At 35.1% G+C, this 27,490-nt stretch overlaps 1 protein-coding gene across 5 annotated transcripts in view; it reads left to right on the top strand.

Moving 5' to 3' along the window:
* Nucleotides 1–27,490, top strand: part of NCKAP1 (NCK associated protein 1) — a 54,111-nt gene that overhangs the window by 22,664 nt on the left and 3,957 nt on the right. For all 5 annotated transcript variants that reach the window (XM_054277668.1, XM_054277667.1, XM_054277666.1 and 2 more), the window contains 25 exons: nt 256–398; nt 487–577; nt 3,019–3,156; nt 3,810–3,858; nt 4,341–4,497; nt 5,138–5,194; nt 5,906–6,002; nt 6,230–6,336; nt 7,399–7,531; nt 8,803–8,884; nt 9,289–9,347; nt 9,929–10,074; nt 10,582–10,714; nt 12,367–12,486; nt 12,750–12,889; nt 13,591–13,722; nt 16,041–16,259; nt 16,731–16,861; nt 17,221–17,318; nt 18,361–18,454; nt 19,072–19,154; nt 19,705–19,785; nt 20,621–20,714; nt 22,235–22,351; nt 26,190–26,299. In XM_054277668.1, the coding sequence (XP_054133643.1) occupies nt 256–398; nt 487–577; nt 3,019–3,156; nt 3,810–3,858; nt 4,341–4,497; nt 5,138–5,194; nt 5,906–6,002; nt 6,230–6,336; nt 7,399–7,531; nt 8,803–8,884; nt 9,289–9,347; nt 9,929–10,074; nt 10,582–10,714; nt 12,367–12,486; nt 12,750–12,889; nt 13,591–13,722; nt 16,041–16,259; nt 16,731–16,861; nt 17,221–17,318; nt 18,361–18,454; nt 19,072–19,154; nt 19,705–19,785; nt 20,621–20,714; nt 22,235–22,351; nt 26,190–26,299 (2,811 nt within the window). The remainder of the gene's footprint in view (nt 1–255; nt 399–486; nt 578–3,018; nt 3,157–3,809; nt 3,859–4,340; nt 4,498–5,137; nt 5,195–5,905; nt 6,003–6,229; nt 6,337–7,398; nt 7,532–8,802; nt 8,885–9,288; nt 9,348–9,928; nt 10,075–10,581; nt 10,715–12,366; nt 12,487–12,749; nt 12,890–13,590; nt 13,723–16,040; nt 16,260–16,730; nt 16,862–17,220; nt 17,319–18,360; nt 18,455–19,071; nt 19,155–19,704; nt 19,786–20,620; nt 20,715–22,234; nt 22,352–26,189; nt 26,300–27,490) is intronic.

Below are 27,490 nucleotides of genomic sequence, written 5' to 3'. Positions count from 1 at the left end.
TGTCAGGTAATCTGTGACACTTAAGCCTGGAAGGATTTATATGGATGCTTTAATTTCATGAGTGCAAACAGTTCTGGGAATCTGAATGAATAAATTAAGGTTATAGAGAGTCACATGCCACCAGAACAAGAACTTTGTTCAAAAAACAGCCCATTGTATTAAAAAATGCTGAAAATTGGTGGAAATGTAAGGAAAAATGTTTTATCCTTGTTTCTAAAAGTTTTTAAGTGATAATTTATTGGTTTTCATTTCTAGACTGTAAACTTTGATTTAACGAAGAACTACCTAGATTTGATTATAACCTACACAACTCTAATGATACTGCTGTCCCGAATTGAAGAAAGGAAGGCTATCATTGGACTGTATAACTATGCCCATGAAATGACACATGGAGCAAGGTAAAAAATGGATTGTATAAAATATGTGTATGATGTTAATGATAGTAACAGCTACACACCTCAGTGATTTGTTTGTTGTTGCTTTTAGTGACAGAGAATATCCACGCCTTGGCCAGATGATTGTGGATTATGAAAATCCTTTAAAGAAAATGATGGAGGAATTTGTACCTCACAGTAAAGTATGTAACTACTTTTCACAGGCATACAGTAACCTTAATTGGAACAAACAGAGATAACAAGTAAATGTGCAGGGGTTTGTTTTATTGAAGGCCATTTGGTATAAATTTAACTTGAGATTTCTGCTTGCTCTGAATGTCTAGGGCTGGGGATTGATATCCTATTAGAAAACACAACCTGCAGAAATACAGGAATGATAAGACCCATTAGTAAGGTGCCATTTTATTCACTAAGGATTAGAAATTAATTAAAAATCAGTTGTGGATCATCTGTGAATAGCTACTTTTGTATTTTGTGTTAGCTTGTAGCTTGAAATTGAAGAGATTCACAATATTTCTGTGAAGTTGGTTGTTTTGCTGGGTTGTTGTCGTAGATGAATGTGATTTTCTGTTTTGTAACCTGAGGGACTTGGCTTTGGATTGTGCAAAAGATCACCGCTGCCTCTTTAACAGTAGCTCCTGTACTCAAAAGCTGACACTGCTGAGTTGCCTTCACTGAGTTAAAGGAGCTCAGTTCTTGTAGTCTTTTCTGTACAGATGTTTTTGTTCTTACACAGTTGGTTGTGTTGCAGTTCCATGGTGTTTTGTCTAGGCTGTATTTTCCTGTAAGAATACCTTGGAAAAGTTACAGAAGCCTCAACAAAGTCAAAGTATATCTTGTTTTATCACTTCCCATTTCTTCGCTAGATTTGCTATTCTGTCAAAGCAAACTAAATTTCTCTGATCAGGACTGACCAACAATTATAAAGACATTACTTTCTAGGTGCTTGCAAATTATTTGCCTAACAATTACAACTTACTTTGGAATCTTCAGCAGTAGCTTAAGTTAAATTCTAAGTTATTACCTAAAGTTTTTAAGGTTTGGGTTTTTCTTTGCCTATTTTGAGGTTTAGTACTGGTTGTCTTTTCCTTCTCTAGCTTCCTTTCTAGATTTTTCTTGATTTCCTTAAACTTTACAGTATTGTCACTAGAAGTTCAGAACTTTCCAGCTACTTTCCTAAGTGTTCTGAAGTGAAATAGTTTCCAATACTTCTAGCTTGTCTGTAATCTTATTGTTGTTACACTTTCCACAATTCCTGTCTTGTTAAGACTCACTTAGCTAATGATGTCATTTACAAGTAATCTTTTCTAATGCACATTTTAGCAAACATGCCTTACTTCTCAGTATTATCTTAGTTTATACTCTTGTATTTAATAGTGGGTCAGTCCTTTCCATTGACACATTTGTAAAGATGCCTTTCAGTCCAATTTCTGCTCTTGTGATTATTCTGTGCTAGAAGCATAAATTGGGGTCAGAGATCTTTTCAGGTACTGTACTACAGAAACATTCTTGGATTGCACTCTTGTGGAAGTGCACACTGAAGTTGTCAGTGTAATCCCACTGCTTTGCAGCAAACTAGTCCTTTGTATTTGTTTAGTCCTTTACATTTGTTTATTATTTGTTTAGTCCTTTACATTTATCTTTGGCAGATGACTGTTGCAGACATTTTTTCACAGAAATCCTTTCTTTGGGATTCTGCATCTTCTGGGATGCAGAGGCCCCAGAGGAGAATGTAAACAATTGTTATCAGCTGCTGTGGAATGCAATAGGATGCACCTGTGATTGGTTCATGTTCCATGTGTACAATATTAGAGCCAATCACAGGGCAAGCTCTCTGGAACACAGGGACAGAGAATTCTCTTGTTTTAGATTCTTTTGGATTCTTAGCTTAGCTTAGCAAACCTCTGCAACTTCTGTCTTTATTTCTATTTAGTATAGTTATAATGTATTATATATCATATATCAATAAATCCAGCCTTCTGATCAAGAAACAAGATTCTCGTCTTTCTCTCACCCCAGCGACCCACTCAGGTTGCTGTAATAGATGACTTTGATTTTTTTGCCTGCGTGACCTTCTCTGCTCTCACACTGTTCAGATCTGGCTCCCTGAGGATTCATTCAAGCACCAGTATTGATAAAAAAGTCAGGGGAAAGACTTAGGATACACTTTCCCAGATAAGCTTACTTTGCTACAAAGATATTCCTGCAGACAGTATCACCTCAAAAGAATTACAGTTTGCTACCAGGGGGAAAGACATGCTAAAGGAAGTGTCAGGGAAGGGACTAACACAACAACTGGGATGCTTGAATAAGTAATGAACAACTTCCAGTTGTGTATGAGAGGGCTTTTATGCCTTATTTTATGCCTTATTTTTTCCATGTCCTCTAATTCTGAACTCAAAATTTTGTAACTAACTAAAATAATAGAAATCAAACTCTTCCTTCTTTGCATCTTTCCTCTAGCCTGGAGTAGTCTTTTATATGTTGAATAAACTATGTGCAATGAGGTTTAACCTTATGTTTAATTTCAAAACTAGTTCAGTAAAATGTTTTGATGGCTGTTAGTAATAATGCTGATGAAACAGTACTGACCATTCACACTAATCATTAGCCTGCTTTCTAGTCCCTTTCAGATGCTCTGATCTCACTCCAGATGGTCTATCCTCGACGGAATCTCTCAGCTGACCAGTGGAGGAACGCACAACTGCTGAGCCTCATCAGTGCCCCCAGCACAATGCTCAATCCTGCACAGTCTGACACAGTATGCTCTTTTAATTTACATTCTGTGTAGAGTTAAGTAGGGTTTTCTGTAAAATAATTGTTGGATTACCTCTATGTGACTTTTAATCAGAGAAGTAAATATGCTCATTAGAACACGGGGAAAGTTTTCTCTCATTAAGTAAAGTTTCTATTACATTAACTTGTGCCTTCAGCTTCAGTAATTTGTTGACCAGAAAATGAGATCTTAACTTCTGCAGTTGTAAAGGGGAGGAATCCTGAGTACCCTCTTAGGTGTTTGTGAGCCAGGAGCCTGGAAATCAGAACTGGTCCTTCCTTTAAAATCTATATTTGCACTTGCTGCCTCAGCTGTGATGTGAATGGTTATCTTTCTGAAAAAAATTGAAGCTTTAATGGCTGTCAGGTTGTGATTAGTATCCATCAAAAGCTTTTCATTCTAGAATATTGTTAAATACAATGTTTATTGAAAAGAAATATTTGTCAAAATTTGTTCAAGGTGTTGGAGGGTATGGAAGCTCACTTAATATTCTAACCCTCAGTTTCTGAAGTGCTGAAACACTGAATCACTGTTAGTGGTCAGTGGCCTTCTATGATCAGCATTTAAGGCTTTGTTTGTCCCTTTTTGCTAAGAAGTTCTTGTAACTAGTGTGCTACAAATTACTGTTTCTTTAACAGATGCCATGTGAATACCTATCTCTGGATGCAATGGAAAAATGGATCATTTGTGAGTAAAATATTCTGAAACAGCTCATGGTTGTATTAAAAAAATTGTTTAACATTTAAAAGACTGCTTGCTTTCTGTACTGTATAACAGCTGTGTTAATTACAGCTATTAATTACAATTAATAGCTTGATTAAATTTCATTTGTACAAATATGCAGTGAAGCTAGAATTTAGCATGTGCTGCTGGAATAGAGTGTGTCATCAGTTTGTTCCAGACTTTGACTGGAAGTGAGTGCTTCAGTAATTTGATGAAAGTAGTCAAGTAGTATCAGCATAAAGTAATTAATTTCACACAAATATTGCAAAAATACTTCCATTAGAAGTGGGAGGGAGGTATTTTTTATATATTAGAAAATGGTATACATTAAAGAGTTTATTAATGATCTATGCAAACTATTTATACGAAGTACATAATCATCTCACTGTTCTCTTACTGTCTTTGTGCATCTGATTTGTGACTTACATCAATGTGAACTTTTGAAGTTGGATTTATTTTGTGCCATGGAATCCTAAATAGTGATGCTACAGCTTTGAATCTTTGGAAACTTGCACTTCAAAGCAGCTCTTGCTTGGCTCTGTTTCGAGACGAAGTGTTCCATATTCACAAAGCTGCAGAAGATTTGTTTGTAAACATAAGAGGGTAAGTTTTTGTTCTCCTTTCAGCATCTCTGCTAAAAACCCCATATTTTTTGAAGGACTCTTTCAAACAAATTACTTCTGTTTCATATAAATTTTGCTTAGGTACACAAACATTTTTGCTTGGTATCTTGACTGTTTCTTTACTGCATAAGTTTTAGGGGCCTGATTTTATAACCACTACACCTTTTTTTATCTCAGTTCTGAAAGCCCGGTGAATCAGTCTCTAAAATGGCAAGTCTCTAAGATTGATGATCTCACCCACAAATCTCGATTTACTGAAGGGAAATGATGTTATGGATGTGGAGTTTGCTTGAAAAATTGCATCTTGCTGCTGCTATTTCTGCAGTACATTATATGAAAACTCAAAAATAAAGGAACAAAATTGCATCTTGCTGCTAGAGATCTTAACTTTCTTTCTGAGTTTTCATATAATGTAGTGCAGAACCAGGAGCACTTCAGTAGAAAATATTTTTGGTTTGGGGATCTAGTTTTAGCATTTAGCTCTGCTCAGGAGCTCGTGTGTGTTTCCTGCTCTATCCTGCTTGCTATAATAACATTGTAGCTCCTCTCAAGTTCCACTCAGCTCTTTCTAAAATGTGTTGCTGATTCTTATACCACATGTGATTGCTTTTTACTTGCAGCTACAACAAGCGTATTAATGACATCAGAGAGTGCAAAGAAGCTGCTGTTTCACATGCGTAAGTGTCTTAAAAAGTTCCTCTGACAGATTTCAGGATTGGTTTTCTTAAAGCAAAATGATAAAGATTGTACAAACAGAATTTGTCAAATGCAGAATTAGTCATGCAGTTTTTCTGACAGATTTTAGGATTGGTTTTCTCAAAGCAAAATTATAAAGATTGTACAAACAGAATTCGTCAAATGCAGAATTAGTCATGCAGTTTTTCTGTCAGATTTTAGGATTGGTTTTCTTAAAGCAAAATTATAAAGATTGTACAAACAGAATTTGTTAAATGTAGAATTAGTCATGCATTTTCAAATGAATCATTTACTGATTGTTCCTTTAAATCTGGATTTGCTTAATGTCATTCCCGATTTAACTTGCCAAGTTCTGGATTATTTTTCAAATTATCAGGATGATAGTATTTAGTTTATTCATTAGTTATGTTTTGTCTGATTGCAAAAGATGAATGCAGATGAAACAGAAATGTTTTAATGTAGTCAAATGCACATCACAGAGAGGGGCAGTGAGCTTGGGGTTTAAATTTATTGATACTTCAAGAATATATGGTGTTGGTGATGAGGATGGCAATTTTTTGAACCACATTCTTCAAAATTCTGACCTTTTGCAGTTGGTATAATATAATCTGGCTATGCTTGGTTTTAAATGCTTTTGCAAATCAGGTATTCTGTGTCTGGCATAGTGGATAATGTATGTTCCTTTGATGCAGTGGTTCAATGCATAGAGAGAGACGCAAGTTTTTACGTTCTGCACTCAAAGAGCTTGCCACTGTCCTGTCTGACCAGCCAGGCCTCTTGGGTCCCAAGGTAATGACAGCTCTTTTGGTTTGCATTTGTGCAAAAACCAGTGTGTTTCGCAGTGTTAAATCCAATATTTCTTTTCTTTTGGGGGGGAAAATACTTCTTACTTCACTCCGACAAAACCTACTTAGATTTTAAGTTCTTGGGTTTTAGAGACTAGTTTCTTCTTGAATGCACAAGCTATTCAGCTGTTGTGTATATTGATAAGCTTGTGAACAATTTTTGTTTTTCAGGCACTTTTTGTATTTATGGCATTATCTTTTGCTCGTGATGAAATTATTTGGCTTCTTCGTCATGCAGATAATATGCCAAAGAAGAGTGCAGATGATTTCATAGATAAGTATGTGCATTTTTAATGCAGTTCCTTTAATAATAGAATTACACAGACAAAATAGATTTGAAGGCAGTGGAATCTCAGAAAAGGTTGGCTATATGAAGCAGCTGGGAATGTTCAGAAAATTTTTTGGGGAATATTAAGTGTCCCATGCAAACAGAAAACTAGAAATACTGTCCTAGAAATTGGAGCACATCAGTGAAAATTCATACATAAAATAGAAATATTTTATGTAAGTTTTGGTTTTTTAACTTTAAAAGGCAAAAATAAAGTTTTTTTTCACGTCTTCATTGATTTTGCATTGATCAAATCAATGAAGGAGGCACGAAAACTTTCAGAAAAATTTATTTGTTGATTTGTAGATTGTCTCTTGTAGCAAAACTGTCTTTTAAATCAGCTAAGCTTTAGTTATGTAATACAGCTTTAGTGTCACCATAAGCAGATGGTAAAAATGAGAAATATGATTACAAGATTTTACAAGTGTGAATAGGCAGGAGATTTCTCAGGATTGTTGGACAAGGTTGAACTGAAAGACTGCAGGATTTTAAACAAGTAACAATCACAAGGCCATTTATGGAACTGGAGTGGGAAAATCTTGGATTCTCTTCACTGGATTGATGTGTTAATGAAAGATGGAGGTTCCAGAGCCTCTCTGAAACAACCTGTGCTAGTATTTCACCATCCTCATGGCTTGGAAAAAAAGCCAGAAAAGTAGTTATTAAACTTGTATTTTCCAGGTTTAACTATTCTTTGAGAAAAATGTTTTTGCAAATTGAGCTGTACAGAAGGGCTTCCTATTCAGAAAAAGAACTGAATAGTTATACAAACCTTTGAGGAATACTATGGTGATATCCTGCTAACTTATGTCCTGTTGAGTTGATTTGACCTTTTAGAGAAAATTACCTATGCAAGCTCCTTTTACAACATTAACAAATACTTTCCTACAGAAATTAACTATTGATAATTGCTTTAAAAGCAAGGCATAGGAGGAAATTCCCATGCTAGAAATTTGTTTTAATATCTTGAGTGACATTTCTAAGTTTTTCCTTGTTTTTTTTTTTTGTCTAGGCACATAGCTGAGCTGATATTCTACATGGAGGAGCTCAGGGCACACGTGCGGAAATACGGACCAGTGATGCAGAGATATTATGTACAGTATCTCTCTGGCTTTGATGCAGTGGTCTTAAATGAGCTGGTGCAGGTATGGCCATATCATGGTTCTGCCTCCTCAAGTGCAAATTTTAACAAGGGCTTTTTGTCCAAAATGACATGATAAAGTGCATCTCAGTTTGTGGATTTTGGTGAACATTACGGTATAAACCAAATTAACTTACTGTTTAATTCTGGCATTTAGAGTTGTACTTATGGTTTTTATAGAGAATGGCAAAATATCCAGAGTTGGAAGGGACCCACAAGGCTCATCCAAGTCCAACTCCTGGCCCTGCTTAGGACACTCCAACAATCCCACCCTGTGCCTGAGAGCATTGTCCAAATGCTCCTGGAGCTCTGGCAGCCTTGGGGCTGTGACCCAAGCACTGGGGATCCAACCACGCTCTGGGGGAGGAACCTTTTCCTAATATTTTCCTTTCCTTTTCCTAATATCCAACCTAACCCTCCCCTGACACAGCTTCAGACCATTACAAGTGCTATGAATGTATACACTTCAGTATTCATATATGAATATTATGAAGCACTGTTATGTTTAGAGACTGTGGAACAGGTACTGTCACTGAAGGAGTGTAGAAACCTTTTCTTATTTAGCCCAACCAAGAAAGGATAAACTTTCTGAAGTGCTTTGGTTTTATTCCCTGGTGACCCCACTAGATGGAGCCCAAGCTGAAATGAGGGGAAAAATGGGCTTGAATTTTAGTTGTCATTCATTCATAACAGCTGTCAAGTACCGGATTAGACAAGTGATTGAGAGGTAATTTGGATTTTTTCAGCCTTTAGGTTTCAATGTCAGTTTTTCTGGAATTGTGAGAAGCTTCTGCATTGCATTACTTAACAGAAGTGTGGTCCTATTTAGTAAAACGACAGAGATTTATGTTGCATTTTGTAAAATTTAAATGTTAGTAAAATAAATTTTAAATGCTTAATTTAAAAAAATTTGAGGGAAGGGTTTTTTGGATGTAGAGTGATGCTGATGTGGCTTCATTATATCCTGGCATAGCCAGGTTTTCTTTGCAGACAGAACATAAAATGTAGTATTGCTACATTTTCTGACAGATGTTCCCATTTTGAGCTGATATTGGTTTGGAAGCAATGTTTTCTAAGTATTTGTCATCAGGCAATCAATTAAAAAGTGAAAGCTATTACATAGCACTATTTGAACTATTCCATTGATTAAGTTACCTCTTGTAGGTTTTTGAACATTTCAGAATATAACTGATAAATGGGGCATAGATATTGACATTATTTCATAAACCACGTTCAAAGTAATAATGATAATAACAGACACAACATTTCTTTTAGAATCTTTCAGTGTGCCCAGAAGATGAATCAATCATCATGTCCTCTTTTGTAAACACAATGACTTCACTAAGTGTGAAACAAGGTAAGTTTAAATGAACTTGGAAAATTGGTAACAGACTGGCAGATTCTTCTGAAAAGTTTTATCACTTTTGTTTCATCTAATCAGTAGGAGATCAACTGCATTTTTTCCCCTTGTTTCTTTTTCATTTTTGTATCTGCTTTTTGTTATGTGTCCCTTTCCAAAGGGTGCTTTTGGGTAGTAATCCAACCTTTTAATACAGAAAACATATTACACATATTTTCATTTAGATACTTTAATTCCTTTTACTTCAACTATACTGGATCAACATTCTTGGGTAAAAATGTGAGGTTCATTACCCAAATCATTCTTTACTACTTTGGGGTTTTTAGAAGGTCTGATATAGTATATCTGAATTTGTTATTGTTTTCTAAGGGTTTTCTGTTTTATATTTTTTCCTGATGCAGTTGAAGATGGAGAGGTGTTTGACTTCAGAGGAATGAGATTAGATTGGTTCAGACTGCAGGTAAGAATTGGAAAATATACATGGTGTTTCACTAACTTAAAACCAAAATGTTTCATAGATCACTACTGTTCTAGGTTACTCTCACACTGCAAGTGGGTGACAGGCTATCTAAAAACAACCTACTCTGAAAGTCAAACAAATACTTCAAGAGATAATTTGCTATGTTTTGATATAACTTTGTCTGCTTTGGGTACTTTTTGCAAATCATCCCTTGGGGTGTTTATAACAGTTCAGAAATAGAATGTGTTGAGGCTGAGCTGTTTGGTGGGTGTGCAGGGTGTGATTCAACGTGCCTACACTGGTAAGGGAGAGATTACAAATTTGTGTTTTGCCAATACATTTGTTCAGCAGTTTGTCTGTGAATTAGTGCCATATCCAGTGGTTGTTTAGAGATTTCACTGAAAGGCAGTTTGCTGGTTTTTAAGCTCTAGTGGAAAGAGAAGAATCCCTGTCTGGTCTTTAAATGCACAGGTGCTCTGTGCATGGCACAAACAGTATTTAATATTGGTATTGAGCAATAGCAATGGAATTTGCACAAAAGCTGCTGCAGAAATAACATATAAATTGTATTTTCTTTCCAGGCCTACACCAGCGTTTCTAAAGCTTCACTTGGCCTTGCAGACCATAGAGAACTAGGAAAAATGATGAACACAATCATTTTCCACACAAAAATGGTAGATTCTTTGGTGGAGATGTTGGTGGAAACCTCAGATCTTTCTATCTTTTGGTATGTTACTAACATAACTGTACAAGTTTTTTATTATTTATTGTTTGATTTGTCCTTGAAAGTGTGATTTTTAAATAGCACACTTTGTAGGAAGATAGGCCAGTGGAAGAATCAATTGGAATTTCTGGTTTCTAGCAGAATTAGTTTGAAAAAGGTATTTATGAACATTTGTCAGACATATTCTGACAGTCATATAATTGATCAGGAATCGTTTGCAGATTTTTTCTTAATACTTCTTGGCAAAAAGTGCAAGTTTTACAGTCCCTATGTGGCAAACATCAGAATAAAAAATGATTATGATAATAATAATAATGTAAAATAGATGTGCCAATAAAATGCATAGGAAGTGAATGCAGAAAACAAAACTTCCTCATGCTTTCATCATTATTTGGTATACAAAATGTGTTTATGATTACATTTGGTTTGTGTGAAGTAAACCTTATTTGCAGCAAAAAATATACATATTGCATTTAATTGTCTGGTTAATAACTGATTAATTCTGTTCAGTTTTTATAGTCGTGCTTTTGAGAAGATGTTTCAGCAGTGTTTGGAGCTTCCCTCTCAATCCAGATACTCAATTGCATTCCCACTGCTTTGCACTCACTTTATGAGCTGTACCCATGAACTGTGCCCTGAAGAGGTAATTTTTCAATTTTAGTTATTTTCCTCTCTTATTCAACAAAGAGTGAACTAGAGCTGAACACTGCAAGAAGGTGTTTGTTATGGCAATTTAATATTTGAGGGAGGAGAGTGCTAAAAATATTAAAAAGGAGGTAAAACAAGTAGACACCTTGTTAGATGCATAAATCATGCATGAATCTCTAAATCCTTTTCTCAAGTGAGAAAGAATTTTGATCTTTGCTTTAAAGAAGGATTAGCTAGGGTACAAAAATTAGATGACTTTTCAGGCTTAGATGCGAATAAATCCTCTCTGCCTGTTAAAACTTAGAAGCAACAGTTTTCCTCTTAAATGATTTATACAATCATGGCTGGGAGAAGGAAATAGGAAGCTGGGAGTTCTGTGTGGCTTGTTACAGTTTTCTTCAGTAAGAAAAAAAAAGTGATACACAGTATAATGCAAGCATTTGCTTTGATCAGACCTGGGTAATGGAAGCCTTGTTGGTTAGAGTTTGAATTTAAAAAATCCTGTGGTGCTTGAAGAAATGGACTCTTTGTTAAAGGAAGCAGTTAGAATCTGAGGAAATTCTTTCTATTTTTGTTGTCAGGGCATAAATCCTTTAGTACATTTCCTGTATGTCCATTGACTTTGAAATTAGTCTGGGAGTTAACTTGGCCATTGTTATCTAGTGCTTATGAAAATGTTGTTTTCATTGCTAACAGTGCTCATCTGAAACAATCAGTTGAGTAAGATTTATTGTAATATACACAATATGGGGTTTTCTTCTTTAAAAATAAAATTATTTTCTGCTAAACTTCATTAAAGTATACATCTATATAGATATTTTTCTTGTATGCTTTGCTTTAAATAGCAGAGAATGCTATTTATATTAGACAAGCATTAAAAAGTTTCCAAGAAAGCTGAACCCTTCAGGACAAGAGACATCTTTGAGAACAATTACAGTAACAGCAAGAAATCAGTAGCCAAAGTCCACTGGGCACTAGTTACTGTGCATTCAGCTGCAGCAAGCACATTTTGTCACAGCCAGCAGAGCTTGAAATTCAATATCTGAATTGTATTCCTCAGTAACTATTATAATTTTGGAAAAATAATCTTTGCTGTGCTGCATACAGTGTGTCATAGTGTGGCTGATAGAAAGTAAACATCAGTGGTGAAAGGAGGATTTCAGCAAGACAGAGACTGTGCTTGTGCAGATCCAGTGAGAAAGAAATCGAATCCAGAAATTAATGCAGCAGGGCTTTATTATTGACTTTCTCAGTGATCTGAAGGACACTGCTTTCTCTATAGCTTGAGTTGCATGCTCTTTTTCCCCTAGACTTAGTATTGGCACATACTAATGAAGAGGACATTCACAGAGACCTTGGAATATTGGACACAGTAAAGCAGACTTGGTCCAAAGTTAAATGTGAAAACCTATTCTTCAAACTTTTTTTTGCCTTTTTTTACAAAGAATATTTTTAATGGTGACTTTGAAAATTTCATGGTTCAAATTGCTTCCAAAAAGAAAAAACAGCCAGGAGTCACGATTATTGAGGACTAATGAGTTTATTATTTTCCATATCCTAGTTCTATGGTTAGTGAACTGGTCTCTGCAGTTCTGTAGGACTGATGGGAGACTGAAAATCCTGTTTCCTTTTCTCCCTTTTGAACAGCGACATCACATTGGGGATCGAAGCCTTTCCTTGTGTAACATGTTCTTGGATGAAATGGCCAAGCAGGCTCGAAATCTCATCACAGACATTTGCACAGAACAATGTACACTGAGTGACCAGGTGAGTGTGGTTGTGTCTGTTTTAATTTTTAATTTTATTTTATTTTAATTTGAGATTTTCTCCATTCAGCTTTCTGGATGTTTTCTGTTCGCTTTTTTTTCTGTGTGTTCGGGTAAACTTTCTGTTTATAAAATTGAAGGTGATTTGGGCAAGAATTTTTAATACTAGAATTGTGTCCAAGGAAGAATGTGTTACTTGTGTGATGAAATGTGCTAAAAAACCTGGATTTTAATTTGGAGGGGCCGTTTCTTTTTGTTTACTAGTTGTTGCCAAAACATTGTGCCAAAACCATCAGTCAAGCAGTGAACAAGAAGTCAAAAAAACAGACTGGAAAGAAAGGAGAACCTGAAAGGGAGAAACCAGGAGTAGAAAGCATGAGGAAAAACAGATTGGTTGTGACAAAGTAAGCTGTTTCTTCTGTTATTTTCACCTTGAATCCCAAGTCAAAATGTGTTTCACACATTTCAATATGTTTTACATATTGAATGCTTCTTGCCTAATTTGTTTGAATAAATTTAATTGGCTGTAAGTTTGACAGCTTTGCAGTTTGTGAGCTTATGATGCTTCTGTGGCTTGTATAGAGACTAAATTTTGTTAGATAAGTAATAGAAATTTATGTCACTTGAATTTATCCCTTGGTTGTTTCCTTTCCTGAGCAGAAAGAATCCCTGTGCTGTAGCAAGGCTTCTTAAATAGTCATATTAACTGTGGGCATGCGAGCCCAAGGAGTGGGTGCCATCTTTGATTCTACCATGTTTTAGCTCTCTTAATTACAGCCTGGACAGGAAGTTCTTGCTGTCTTCTAAATCACTTAAACATCTATTCTTTTTTGGGGGAGGTAAAAAAAAATCTATATATAGATTAAAAAAATATATCTCACATCACTGTATTTAATGCAGATCAGTATGCAGTTGTAGGATGTGTTCTTGGCTAAAATATTGGGTTTTAAATATGCTAGGAAAGTGTCTTAAAGCAGAAAATTATAACGAAGAGTTAGACCTGTACTTGCTTCTGAAGCATTATCCATTCAGTATGTGCCTTCCATGATAATATACACTTCTGTTACGTTAAATATTTTTATTAATTTCTTGTCTATTTTTAAAGCCTGGACAAACTGCATACTGCACTTTCTGAGCTCTGCTTCTCAATCAATTATGTACCAAACATGGTGGTTTGGGAACACACGTTTACCCCAAGAGAATATTTGACATCTCACCTGGAAATCCGCTTCACCAAGTAAGAAACATTGTAGAGTTAGAGGCATTGATACACAAGACAAACCTTTGCTACTTTGTGTTGGAAATATTGTGTACTTGCTACATTAAACTAGGTTTTAAGGGTGGATTGTGAAACCTGTGAGTAGAATCCCAACAAAATGATTGTTAAGTTTCATATGCAGACATGCACAATAGTCAATTCTTGTTTTAAAATAAAATATGTTGAAATCCATATAATCTATTTAACAGCCAGATCCTGCATTTCCAATCCTGTGTATTTTGTAGAAGCTGGTTGTTTTTAGGCATGTATGAAGATATGTATTCCCACCATTCTTTTGCACAGTGTTGGAGTGATTTTGAGTATTTGAGTCCACTGCCTTGCTAAAAGGAAGTCTAAAAATGAGAAGTCAAGATCTGACAAAGCAAACTGAGAATATGTGCAGTTACTTTTTTTTTTTTTTATAATAAAGTGTTGATGTTTGGTATTCCTGTCTGTTCTTACCTTGATCTTCCCATAATTTTTTACAGAAATAGGCAAATGGCAACTTCTGTAGAGGACTTCATATTAAACCAGCCAGTTATCCTACTATTTTATACCAAAGATTACTGGTTATATATTTCAAGCAGGGTATAAGGCTTAATCAGTTTAATCATTAAGACATAATATTAGGTCACTGGAGCATTCCATCAGTAAGACAAGGTGGCATAAAAATGAAGATAACTTCATGATATTTTAAGAAGTCAGCTCTTGAGGTTTATGAATTTAGACCAGTGTTGGTCACTTGTGCTTATTATTTTGATTTGGGGGAGGTCAGCTTTTGGATTGGGGCTGAAATAACAGGCACATTACTTTCAGAGACTGCTTTCCTTTTTTTTTTGCTTCATGGAGGAAATGAAACTTGTTAGCAGAGCATAATAAATATGCAATTTATAATTATTTTTCAGACCTTCAAGTGGCATTTCTTTCAGAGGCTTGCAGTGTTCCTTAAAAGAAGTGTTAGTGTCTCACTGTTGGGGTTTCTTTACTGTTTTAAGCTCCTCTGTGTCACGTGTGATTGGACTGAAGCTTATTATTATGCCACTTAATCTTGTTATTGTATCAATTTTGAATTTATTTTAAAAGACTACCTCAGAGGCAAACTATTGAAAATACTTATTTACATATGTTCAAGCAACAACAAAAAAGTTACTCTAAATAATGTGATGTTCTCCTCCAGAGTAATTCATCCTGTTTACCTGTGATGAAGGTTGTTATCTACCAAATTCTTTTTTTTTTAGTTTCTGTTCTGTCTTTGAAAAGTACATATTACTTAAAAGCTTGGCTCTTAGAAGTCTGAGACCATTATAAATTGAAAATAAACACTACAACAAGTATTTGTTTACTAAGACTGCTTTTAAAGATCCCCTGACACAGTTTGTTTGAGGACCTGGTTCCAGTGACATACTGGGTAAGGTCCCTGACCATGTATGTTAAAATGCAATATGCAGTTCTGCTCTAGCTTGAAAGCTAGCCTATGAATGTCTGTTATTAGAAACCTGGTTTTATTTATAGTGAGAATTTGAGCAAAATAAAGTCTGTCCTGCAGTTTCTTGGTTCCTCGATTAAAGACAGAAATCAGACTGTGTTAGCTGAAGGGGGATGTATTTTTCATAATAGGATTTCTGTTTATTTACTTCATGTATATATTGGATATATTTTTCAATTCATACTATACCATAGCTATGTTGTTTTTTAAAAGATATTTCAAACGATAACAGCAGCTTTGGTCAAATAATTTTTTTTTGTTAATATGCTTTGAACACTTCAATACATGATTGCTCTTGCATCTCCAAGAAGTTCTAAAAGACTTCAACAAAATTAATTTATTTGTTGAAGTAGTTGTTACATAAGCCTGGCACAGTGTGGGTTGCTCATAAATATATGGGGGGAAGATAACTTTATTTATAAAGGACTTATTCTTAGTCTCATGAAATTTTTACTGGAACCAGAGGTACAGTTGTCTTTGGAATCCAAAAGAGTTTTTAAAAGTGCTGGTGTAGCATGTGCATTGATGAGAGTTTTATACTTGAGGATTTGAGAAGTATTCAAGTAAAGTGAATATTTTTTATGCTTGAAAGTGTTTCAGACCAGGTTGGATGGAGCTCTTGAGCCACCTGGTCTAGTGGAAGGTGTCCCTGTCCATGGCAGGAGGGGTCAAACTGGCTGGTCTTTAAGGTCCCTTCCAACCCAGGCCATTCTATGAAAATCTGTGGATATAAAATCATCTTTATAGCTGCATCTTTGTTGAATTTTACTAAGAAATTTTTTTTTTCTTCCTATCCTTTTGTTTCCAAAAGGTCAATTGTTGGAATGACAATGTATAATCAAGCAACACAAGAGATTGCAAAGCCTTCAGAGCTGTTGACCAGTGTCAGAGCCTACATGACAGTCCTGCAGTCAATAGAAAATTATGTACAAATTGACATTACACGAGTGTTTAACAATGTTCTGCTTCAGCAAACCCAGCATTTAGATAGCCATGGTGAGCCAACCATTACCAGTCTCTACACAAATTGGTAAGTATTGCATCAATGCTTGTTACAAATTTTTAGGATATTTTTATTGTTGCTGTTATTTAATGAAAAATCTGGAATTGGAAAAGTGGAGTTACATTAAGTTTCCAACATCATATGTTTATTTGTCTCTGTACCTGTTAAAAGCAGCTTGAAATTCACCTGTTGGCAAACTCCTTATACTTGTTACAGGGATGAGATATAGAGTGGAGTTATTTTAAATTTTCTTCAGTTTCCAACATCATATGTTTACCTTTGTCTCTACCTGTTAAAAGCAGCTTGAAATTTGCCTGTTGGCAAACTTATACTTTTTATAGGGACGAGATATAGAGTAAAACCAGTTGAACTATGAAAATAAAGCTTTGGTGTATGGGCTTTGCTGTCCCTTGTCACACAGCTGTGTGACATTTCATCTGCATAGAGTATCCATGAAGATGTGCCTTTTCATCTAAAATATTTCTCTTTTCTGATAAGGTATTTGGAGACTTTGCTACGGCAGGTCAGCAATGGTCACATAGCCTATTTCCCAGCTATGAAAGCATTTGTGAATTTGCCTACAGAAAATGAATTGACATTCAATGCTGAGGAATACTCTGATATATCAGGTAAACTTTGATGCTTCTGCTCAGTATTTGTGAAGAACAGTTATTGTATTGCTTGAGTAATTGGAATAACAGCAACTCTCAGAGCAACTGTTACTGAAATAACAGCTAACTCTTAGAGTTAACAGTTGTTATCCTTCAGTAGTATTTTAAGTACTTTTTATTCTTGCTGCCTCTCGTCTCCCTTTTCCTGTTTTTGCTCAAAGTAGCATTGCATTTAAGCTAAAGAGATGGGTATATTATGTGTCAGTTTACTACCATACAAATTCTTGTCTTTAAAATTATGCTTTCGAGTAAAAGATTGGGCTGCAAATAAGTGAAGATGGAATATTGGAAATATAAGAATTTCTTTTATTTCTCAGAAATGAGAGCCCTTTCTGAACTTCTGGGACCATATGGCATGAAGTTCTTGAGTGAAAGTCTGATGTGGCACATCTCTTCACAGGTTGCTGAGCTTAAGGTAACCTTGGAAGCTGGTGGGTGGGAACATTAATTGAAGTCTTCTGTAAGAGAGAAGACTTAAAGTGAGACGGAATTTCAATGTTCAGAAGAACACAAGAGATCTGCATTTTCTTAGCTGTTGATTGTCCTCTACATAATCACTTTTCCCTTTCTGAAGTAGAGTGCTTAGCATTGGGACTGCAAAAGTATTTTTATAAGAATAAGCTCTCTATTTTTTGCTTGAAGAGAGTTTAAAAATACAGCTTGGCACAGCCTAAGTTCCTCAGCTAGCAGGAAATTTGGATCTGACATTTTAGAGATGTGATTATGCAATCTCTAATTTAAATTTTAATCTGTTAAATATTTGGAGAATGATTTCAGGAAAGTTATTACATGTACTCTAATTTTACAAGTTGCTTGTATGAGAGCTGTTAAAAATTAGAAACAGACACATTTTATTTTCTTCTGGCCGAACTGAAATGCAAACTACTGCACTTGAGTTTAACTGTTTCAGGCTAAGGTGTTGGGACTTGGAACTATGTCTTTGCTTTCTCATATTATAGTGGAAGAAAATTTCAAGTAAATAGCATCAAGGTTTCACAGTCAACTTCCACTCTTGATTCCATTTTTCGGTTTTACCAACATAAAATTTCAGCATAATTAGGGAAAACAGCAATCCAAAGAATTGATGACTTTTTGAATTTATATTTTTTTATAATATGTATACTTTTCTTCTAAAAAGCTGAGTGGCATAAGGACCTATTGTCTGATTTTCACAGAGTTAAATTCCTTTGCTTTAAGATGTGGTACACATTGCTCAATACAAAAATCATGTTCTAAGGGGTATCTAAATCCTCTGCTTTTTGATTCAGAGCTTGCTTTTGTGTATAGTAGTGACTGATAATGATATTGATATTGGAGTCCCATTAAGAACAGAGTGGATACATCTGTATTCCCTGGGGTTAGTTGTTTTTCTGCCAAGTTGAAATGTCCTAAATCAGGCATTTGTGCAGTTGACATGCTGAAATCTAAAGCTGACATGGATCTTTGCTTCTTTATAGAAACTTGTGGTGGAGAATGTTGAAGTTCTAACACAAATGAGGACCAGCTTTGACAAGCCAGACCAGATGGCAGCACTCTTTAAAAGATTATCATGTGAGTATCTAATAAGATCCTACTAAAGATACACAGATATTTTCTAAATTTGTCTTTGTAAAGAAAATGGGAAAAATTAATTTCTCTGTATTGAATATCCATAAGCAGCAAAATGCACATGAGCTCATATAAACTGATGGATCATTTTGAACTTTTCCAGTCTTCTCATGTACAGAGTGAGATTTCAGTGGTATTTAGTGCACAGGCACAATATTAGTGATGAATTTTGAGCATCGTTTCAGGGATGATAATACCTAGCTGTAGCAGCAGTAATGTGGAAGCCTGATACATAGCTCAATGTGAAACAAAAAATAATTACAGTAAAGAGACATTTTTGGCCTCAAGAAAGCACAGAATCAGTGCTAGAATCCAGGACTGCCAGCTGTGTATACTAGGTTTCATTCCAGGAAGTGGTAAATGTGATAGTCTTCTACTGAAAATCCCATTGTGGATTCAGCTATAAAAACCTGCTTTAGCACTGCTTATTTTGGCTCTTTTAAGGAAGGGCTTTGTTTCAGTACCTTGTTGCTCTCAGTATTTTGTGTAATATTTTGTTTCTCTTATTTAAAAAACTGATCTTGTCAACTTCAACACTTTGTCCATTGTTCTCTTTTCAGCTGTTGACAGTGTTTTGAAGAGAATGACAATTATTGGTGTTATCTTGTCTTTTCGGTCGTTGGCACAGGAAGCACTTAGAGATGTAAGAAAGAACTGAACATGTTCTGAATCATTTTCATTGTGTTTAACTCAATGCAATGATAGGATATTTGACCCTTAACTGTTCAGGAATGCTTAAAACATTGTCATCTTAAGGTTGATGACATGTGGGTAAAATGGCAATACTCAGTTGTAACTGAACTTGGAATTGCAACTTGGGGTGAGGGAATCTGTTTTTAGAGTACTGTTCAGAGAACTGTTGCATTAAAACATCAAATTTAGTTTAGATCATGTTTTCTGTGTTTACTCATTTTAAAGGCTTTTATTTCCCTTTTTTATTGCAAACATTTGTTAGGCTTTAATGTCTTAAATCTACAAACAAATACAAATGTGTTAAATAAAACCCATTAAAAAGGAAAATAAACCCAGTAAAATAATGGTAGTGTCTAACTCATAATTAACATGGGAAGCAATTTTTCTCATTTTGTTCCCATTAAAAAGGAAAATAAGCTCAGTAAGATAATGATAGTGTCTAACTCATAATTAACATGGGAAGCAATTTTTCTCATTTTGTGCATATTTGTGTCTCTTAGGTCTTATCCTACCACATTCCTTTCCTTGTAAGTTCCATTGAGGACTTCAAAGATCACATTCCAAGAGAGACTGACATGAAGGTAATGTTTGGCTGAAAGGCTGGTAGTGTAGTTTTGGAGTTTACTGAAAATATGGAAGCAACAAGACTTTCATGTTTAGTGTTGAACATCCAGACACAAAAAACACCCTTTTTCTTTTTTTTTCCCCATTTTTCCCCCTCTAAGAGCTTAGTAAATGTGGATCTGCAGCTTCTTAATGTTCTAGGAAAAAAATCACAACCAACTGATAGAATAAGTACAAGTCTCTCTCTGCCTGTGATCACATTTGAGAACTTTGATAGACTTAAGAACAAGATTTATCAAATGTTAAAACAAGACAAAGGGAAGAATGCTGAGCTGCTCCACACTGTGAGCAGTACAGCTGGTAAAACAAAATATTTCAACACTGTCTCTGTGGTTGGAGTTCTGTGCATGTAATAGTGACAAGTCTGATTTTTAACTTAAATTGAAATTTTTTGTAAACCCACTGTATGAAATACTTGTTTATAAATGCTGTATTTGTAGATGTTGGCTGATGCTTTAGATCTGGTAGAGAAAATATGTCAGTTTGTTTTGAACATTAAAGAAAGATGTAGAAACAGCTAATTGGAAGTCAGGGTGTTGCTTTGGAGGTAATGTGGGAAAGTATATGACTTTTGTTTGGCTTGACACAACAGAATTACCATCTGGTGCACAAAGTACAGACACAGCTGCTCAGTGGAGGTTAGAAACAAACAAAATTTACAATCTCTGTCTAACATTTGCCAAATCTCTGAAATTCCTTAGTGCCTCAAACTCATTTTAAGCATGACAGCAAAAACTTTCTTCATCATCTTGACATGAAAGCCTTCAGTGTTGTCTTTCTTCTGGTCCTCAGGTGGCAATGAATGTATATGAACTGTCATCAGCTGCTGGATTGCCTTGTGAGATTGATCCTGCCTTGGTAGTAGCACTGTCTTCCCAAAAATCAGGTAACAAGTTCCAACTTGAAAAATATAAATGTTAAAAAGAGAAAAGGAGTGTTTAAAGTGCTGGGTGGAAACTTGTATATCTTGACTCCTTTATTTCCCTTCAATAAACTTCATAAATGGCATAAGAGGATGAATTACTTGTGCCTGCTTGTTTGTTGGTGTTAGCTTGAGAATCTTTTCAAATATGCATGAATGGATATGCTGACCTAGAAAAGGATACCAGGTAGATGTAGAGGGAATTTAATGGTGAACACTGCAGTAATTCAACAATGACAATAAGAGTGTCTTGTGAACAGCTTGATCAGTTCTGTTGCACAGATGTGTGACAAATCTGTCAGCTAAGTGAGCATTAGGAGCTGAATGCAGCTTGTGAATTTCACAGTATTTTGTTGCCAGTGCGCCCTACAAGTGTTAACATGAAGTTTACAAGGGAAAACAGTAAAATAAACATGTTAGAGAATTTACATGTATCACGCTTCCTCTTTGTTGCTTTAAGGCACTGCTGTGTAAGCTTTTCAGTTTTGTTTACTCTGGCATGTTCAAAGACGTGAATTAAGACTCTGGTTTTTGATGGTCTTCAGCTTTTTTCCTATCTTCCTTACTGAGCATTTCATTACTTTTTTCCTCCTTGTGTGTTCTGGATAGTTGATGTTAGAATGAGACCATGAATATTTAAAATGGTACATAAGTTGTTTTTTCTTACTTCAATTGTAGTTATTTTGAGATATTCAATATTGAATTTAGGTCCCAAGCACAATTTCTTTGTGCACTTAGAAAAAAGGCAACCCAAAGTGTATTTGTTCTATATACATTATATGTATAACATACAAAAGTATACTATTGTTAGGTATCTGGTATCTAAAATGCCATTTTAAATAGATTGTTTTCATTGTGATACAGCTATGAAATGTTTAAGCTAGGTCAACAAAGAGAATTTCTGTATATTCTCATAATGGTTTATGATCTTGGATTTTGATTGTTACCTTTGGAATTTGAAATATTTTGCTTTTATTCACTTTTCATAGAGATAAATTCTGCATGTTAGTGATTGCTGACTTTTTAAAAACTAATCTTAAGCTGATGTGTGATGATGCTGCCATTTTTGTAAGCACAAATTGACATGAGTGCACCATCACCTTCTGCTCTTTTGCCAAAGGGAGATGCAATAGAAACTCTTCTTACCTTAGAGCAATAACTGGATTTATACCAGCATGAAAAGATCACTATTGTGTGCATCATATTAAAGACTTAGTAGCTAAATAATGAAAAGTAATAGCATGGCAGTGGCTTCTTTTTGTTCTCCTACATAACAGATTGGACATTTTGCAGCTCTACTCTGTTTCTTTTGGCAAAATTGACATTAATATTCCTCTTTTCACAATACAGACATTGACTTTGTTGGATTTTCCTTTAAATTTCAATTTGGTCAAACATTTTACGTTCTAATCTACCTACAGCTGAAAGGAAATATTTCAAGATTACTTCTTTAATTAAAGAACTTTCTTATTTTTGTTTTTTAGAAAACATTAGTCCAGAAGAAGAATATAAAATTGCTTGCCTTCTAATGGTGTTTGTGGCTGTGTCCTTGCCCACTTTGGCTAGCAATGTGATGTCTCAGTACAGCCCTGCCATTGAAGGTAATGTAGAATCAGCTCAATATTTGCTGGGAATGCTGTCTTCAAGTGGTTCTGGAAGTGTCTTGAATACATTCACCTTTAATATTTAATTTAATTATATTTAATTTTATATTTGTATATATTATATAGATTTATATATAAACATATTTTATATAGAAAAAATATATTTTATTATATATATTTATATTTAATTTTATATTTAATTATAGTGAACAAATTTTAAAAGCAATTAGCCTTCATTCAGGCAAGTTCTTCTGAAAGTACTTTAAAAAACATTTACTTAACTCTTGTCTGAGATGACTTTCTGTGAAAAATTAGTTTGGTACTTGAAATTTTCAGAATAGTTCAGACACTGCAGGGGGCAATCTTGTCCTAATGTGGAATCATTCAAGCACACATTCTGCATTAATGAGTGTGACATTATTTAATATAATATATTCTAGTAAGTTCTAATGTTTGAGTAATCTTTACATTGGCCTTGGGCCAGTCACACAAGGTGTCCTTTCTGTATTTTATGTGCTGTGTTCATATTGCCAAGGCATAAAATTTTGGAAACAGAATCTGGAAGGTGTAAGGGGTGAGCAGAATTATTTCCTACACAATAGTTCAACTTTCTTATTTAAGAAAAAATAATCTTTGCCTCAACAAAATTCTTTGCACGTAATCCATATTTTTCTTTCTCTTTTTAAGTTGAAAAAAGACAGTACTGTTCAAACACATAGAAAAGTCATTTTTTGGCTGTTCAAGCTATTTCCTTTGTAATGTGTAACATGACTCACATAAAGACCATATTTATACTGCTTCCATTCACTGGGATGCATGTTTTCTCTAATTAGTTTTGAAACATGCATTATTTTTAATTTGCTCAAAATTGTAAATCACAAACTAAGTGTAACCTGGCTTCTGAATCTTTAAAGTACCAGGAAAATAGCAAAAATTTAGAAATCTTTCCTTATCAATTAATGTAATGTGCAAATCATGTTTTTTTAGAGACCCAAGGTTGTTGTTTTACATGGGATTCATCAGCCTTTTCTTCAGTTTTGAATTATTAGTGATCTGTTGACTCTAGTTGCATTTTAAAACAGATAGCATAGATTTCTCCAGTTGTTGAAAATGTTAGATAAATCTGATGTATGAGTAGGACTTGAATAATGCTTTGAAAATGAGAGAATTTTCAAGTTAAAAGGTTTTTCTGACAAATGGGGAGAGCATTCTGTAACCTGTTTTCTGTTATTTGTGCTCCTGTGCTATTTCTGTTGCTCTTTGCAAACTTTTTCCAAGTCATGATACTTGAATAAAAATCTTGGAATGTAGGTGAGAGCAGGCAATATCTAATGTAATTGATGAGGTGCATGGGTAGAAACTTCCTTGTTTGAAGATTGGCAGGTTGACTGTCTTTACTCAATCCAAATGAACTTGTTTATGTATATTTAAGATCACATCTCTTGAAAAATGACCTATAGTTTTGTAAAAGAAATCCTCTGGGAGCACTTCCTGCTACCAGTTTCTCCTTCAAAGGATCTTACCAACTCCAGAGTCTCAAAACCTGCATGGCTTGCCAGGGGGGCAGTACTAAAAGTTTTACTGGTGTTTATATTTTCACATTTCCCCCTCTGCAAATTAATTGCTAAGAAAATGACGGGCTAGCTGGAGGTTCTCCAGCAGGTTAAATTTCAGGTGGGTTTGGCTTCCTCAAATTTCCTCTCTTCCCAAAACCCTCAGCCTGCTAAAAACATGATAGTCATGTTTTTAGCAGGCTGAAACAACAGATAATTCTTCTGTTGAAGATAAGCAGATATTCTTCTGCCTGTTTTATATCATGTAGCTTAAAAATTCCAGTTTATGTGGTTTCATTTACATTAAATAACTCTTAAGATGAAGTCAGGCAAAGCCTTGTTTCAAAGTGAGCTCTTAAAATATAGTTAATAGATGACATGAAGCTGTGACTAGAGAGAAGTTACATCTTGCACTCAAATAAGTCCATATTTAAGAGTTGCTGCTGATCCTGTGTGCTGTGGCCTGTGTATTACATAATTTTTCACTGAGTGGACACTTTGAGTAGAAAATGTACCAAAAGGTATACATGAGAAAAAATGTTCACACTACAAAAATAAGTGAACAAACAGAACAGACTTTGTCATTCCTGCCTTCCCTGCATAATACTACTTTTTCTTGTGTTCTACCCTTATTGTAGAACATCTGGCTTGAAACACTTAATATAAATGGTATTTCCAGAATGTGAACTTAATAAATTCTGCTTTATGAAGTAAATTCCCTGGACAAATCCTGAATTAATCCATCAACGAGTCACAGATTTGAAGGAGTTTCAGCTTTCTAATCTGGCAAGGCATATCTCCCAAATACAGACAGTGCTTGGACAGCTGTAGCAATGTCTGTATTCCCTCTGTCTGCTTCAAGATCAAGTCTGTTTCTTCCAGTGGTTCCAGATAAAGGCTCAAAGTCTAACAATCTTTACTTTTATTTCCAGTACAGGAACTGCTAGTCAAATACCAGGCTAGAGATCTAATTTGTCATCTAGAGGGTAGAATAGAATACTAGTCTGCAAGAGCCCTAGTTCTTTTCTAAATACTTGAAACCTGTTGTGAGTTGGAACACAACAGTTCTTTTGCTGAATTCCCTTGTTGATGCTTTTTCTGCAGCCTGAGACAAAAATGAAATCTCTTGAATAAAATGAGCCTCTTCAAAGACAAATACATATTTGATTCAGAGTTAAGCAAAACAGATTTTCTTGACTGATGTTCGTGTAAAAATAGGAGACAAAGTTGGAGTATCAAATGTGGGGGCCCTGCTGAAGGAGATCCACAGGGATCTTCTCTGGGACCTACAGATCAGCAAATTCACAGGCCACACCTGGATGGGGGGGCTGAAGAGGGAGGTGAGAAAATTTTTGTATCATGTGAAGCTGTTGAGGATATTATAGGAGTGAAGAGCTGCAGAGAAGTATGATACTGACTTAACTGGGCAATAAAATGACAGCTAAAAGTAGTTTTAGGTAACAATAGTGATGTGCATGGGGAAAAAATTGATTTTTCTCATGTGGAGTGATGGGGTCCAGCTGACCTCACCATTCAAGCATGAACTTGGAGTGACTGAATGAAAAGATGAGCTCATTGCTCAACAATGGTCAAAAAATAAGAATCAGCATACTTGAGTACTTGTTAACTCCTTCAAAGACCACCTCCTTTTCATATGCTCACACTTGCCTAAGATACTTGCCCAAGTGTATATTAATTTTGTATTAAAGTGATATATTTGGCTTAATATGCCTGGAAGAAATATCAGGTTTGCTGAGTTCTTCTGCTCTCTGTGAAAACTGGTGTCATTTAACCATCTTCCAGGGCTCTGAAGCCTGGGTGAATTTTAGGCAAGATGTTACATCTGAAAGTGAGCAATAGAACACCTTTGTTCTGGAGTACCTGCAGATCTCTCTGAGCGATACTGTCTGGGCATGAGATGTTCATTTACACAGAGGGGAAATAGTCAATTAGCTTATGAAAATCCTGTCTTTCTGGCCTAGTCAAGTGTTAACACTTTAAAGTTTTGTAGAAACCAAATAAACTTCCAATATATCCCTTATTTCTAAAAGCCCCAGGTTGTTTCACAGGTTGCTGTGACCATTAGGAGATGGAAGGCAGAGTTGTATTTCTGGGGACTTTCCTGATAGTAAGTTCAGTGGAAGAGTTTCTTGCTCTCATTATGGATGATAAAAGTCCTTCTTTCATTGCCACAAATCTCTTTACTATTTGGTGATATTTTCCAAAGAATACTGTCTTTTCCAACATGGTGCTGAGGTGATTTTGAATGTTTTTTTGTTTAGGGCATTGCAACAACATTCACTGCTTGGCAAAAGCTATCAATCAGATTGCTGCAGCTCTGTTCACCATCCACAAGGGAAGCATTGAGGACCGTCTCAAAGAATTTTTGGCTGTATGTATAACTTTACTCCATTTATTAAAATGTACTGTTGGTTTGGGATGCAATGCAATTGATTTAATAGAAACTGCTTTTGGTGCACAACAGACTATTTTCTATATGTTTCTATATACAAGTCTATACATAGATTAAATTTTGCAATAGTTCTTTAAATGTGTGATGTTGGAAAGTTAGAGGAGCAAATCAGAGCAAGTGTCATAATTTTTTTCAGTACAATCTTTAGTATTTTAGCACATATCATTTCTTACATTGTGTGGCCCATGAGTGGGCAAAAAAATATTCAATGCATACAAAATCAAAATTCTGTCTAGCTGATTTTTCCCATGATATACTGGATACTTTATTTAGTTACCTTCTTTGAAAAAGTAGGATAAACTTCAGGTTTGAATTTTATCCTTCAAAAGGTATTGTACCTTTTGACATGCCTGCTGTTCTTAAACATGAACAGCCAGGTAGCAGCATGTTGCAGGGTAGTTGGGAAAAGGAAATTTTTTTTATGCCTCAGAGTAGATTGAAGTTGAAAGCTACTGAAATCCTTAGTGATGCTTAGGAAAAAAAAAATCAGAAGTTTTTAGGTCATGGTGACCTGTTTTAAATACATTTTGGTGTGCTGCTTGAGTGGAAATAAATTTTTTTAAATGGCTCCTGATGAGGCAGTATTTAAAGGAAATGAAAGGCTAAAACAGCAGCATCACTTTAAATAAAAAAAAAATTACTACTGATTTTGAGTGGGTTTTGATTTTTCTATTTGGCATTAAAATGTGTGGAGAAAAAGCCCCTCCCTCTTTATTTTAGGTAACTTTCTGTAACTAGAAGTTCACAGAAAACATTTTTTTCCCTAAAAGAATCTTTCACTTGTGGAAATTCATTGCATTTTGTAAAACAGAAAAAAACCCTATGGCCATTGACCTTGTCTAATGCAACTGCTGGATGTAAAACATGAAAGAGAAATGGTTGTATCAAGTTGCATACATTTGACAAGTGAAGAAAACCAGTATAGTTTCATGTGATAAAAACACTTTTGGTATGAGGTTTGCATTCTTTCAGTGTTTATGGACTGCTTTCAGACCACTGCTTTTACTGCACAGACTATGACTTGATGGTTCAGATATTTTGTTAATCTTTCTTTTTTAACACTTACTGTTAGTCTGAAAGAAAAACAGTTCTCTTAAGAAGAAAATTACT

This window comes from Melozone crissalis, unplaced genomic scaffold, assembly GCF_028551555.1.
Source record: "Melozone crissalis strain CALT ecotype California unplaced genomic scaffold, PUWL_Pcris_2 ptg000023l_1, whole genome shotgun sequence".
NCBI classification, from domain to species: Eukaryota; Metazoa; Chordata; class Aves; order Passeriformes; family Passerellidae; genus Melozone; species Melozone crissalis.
Note: the sequence above shows the minus strand (reverse complement) of the source record. Positions and strands in the feature narration are given on the sequence as shown.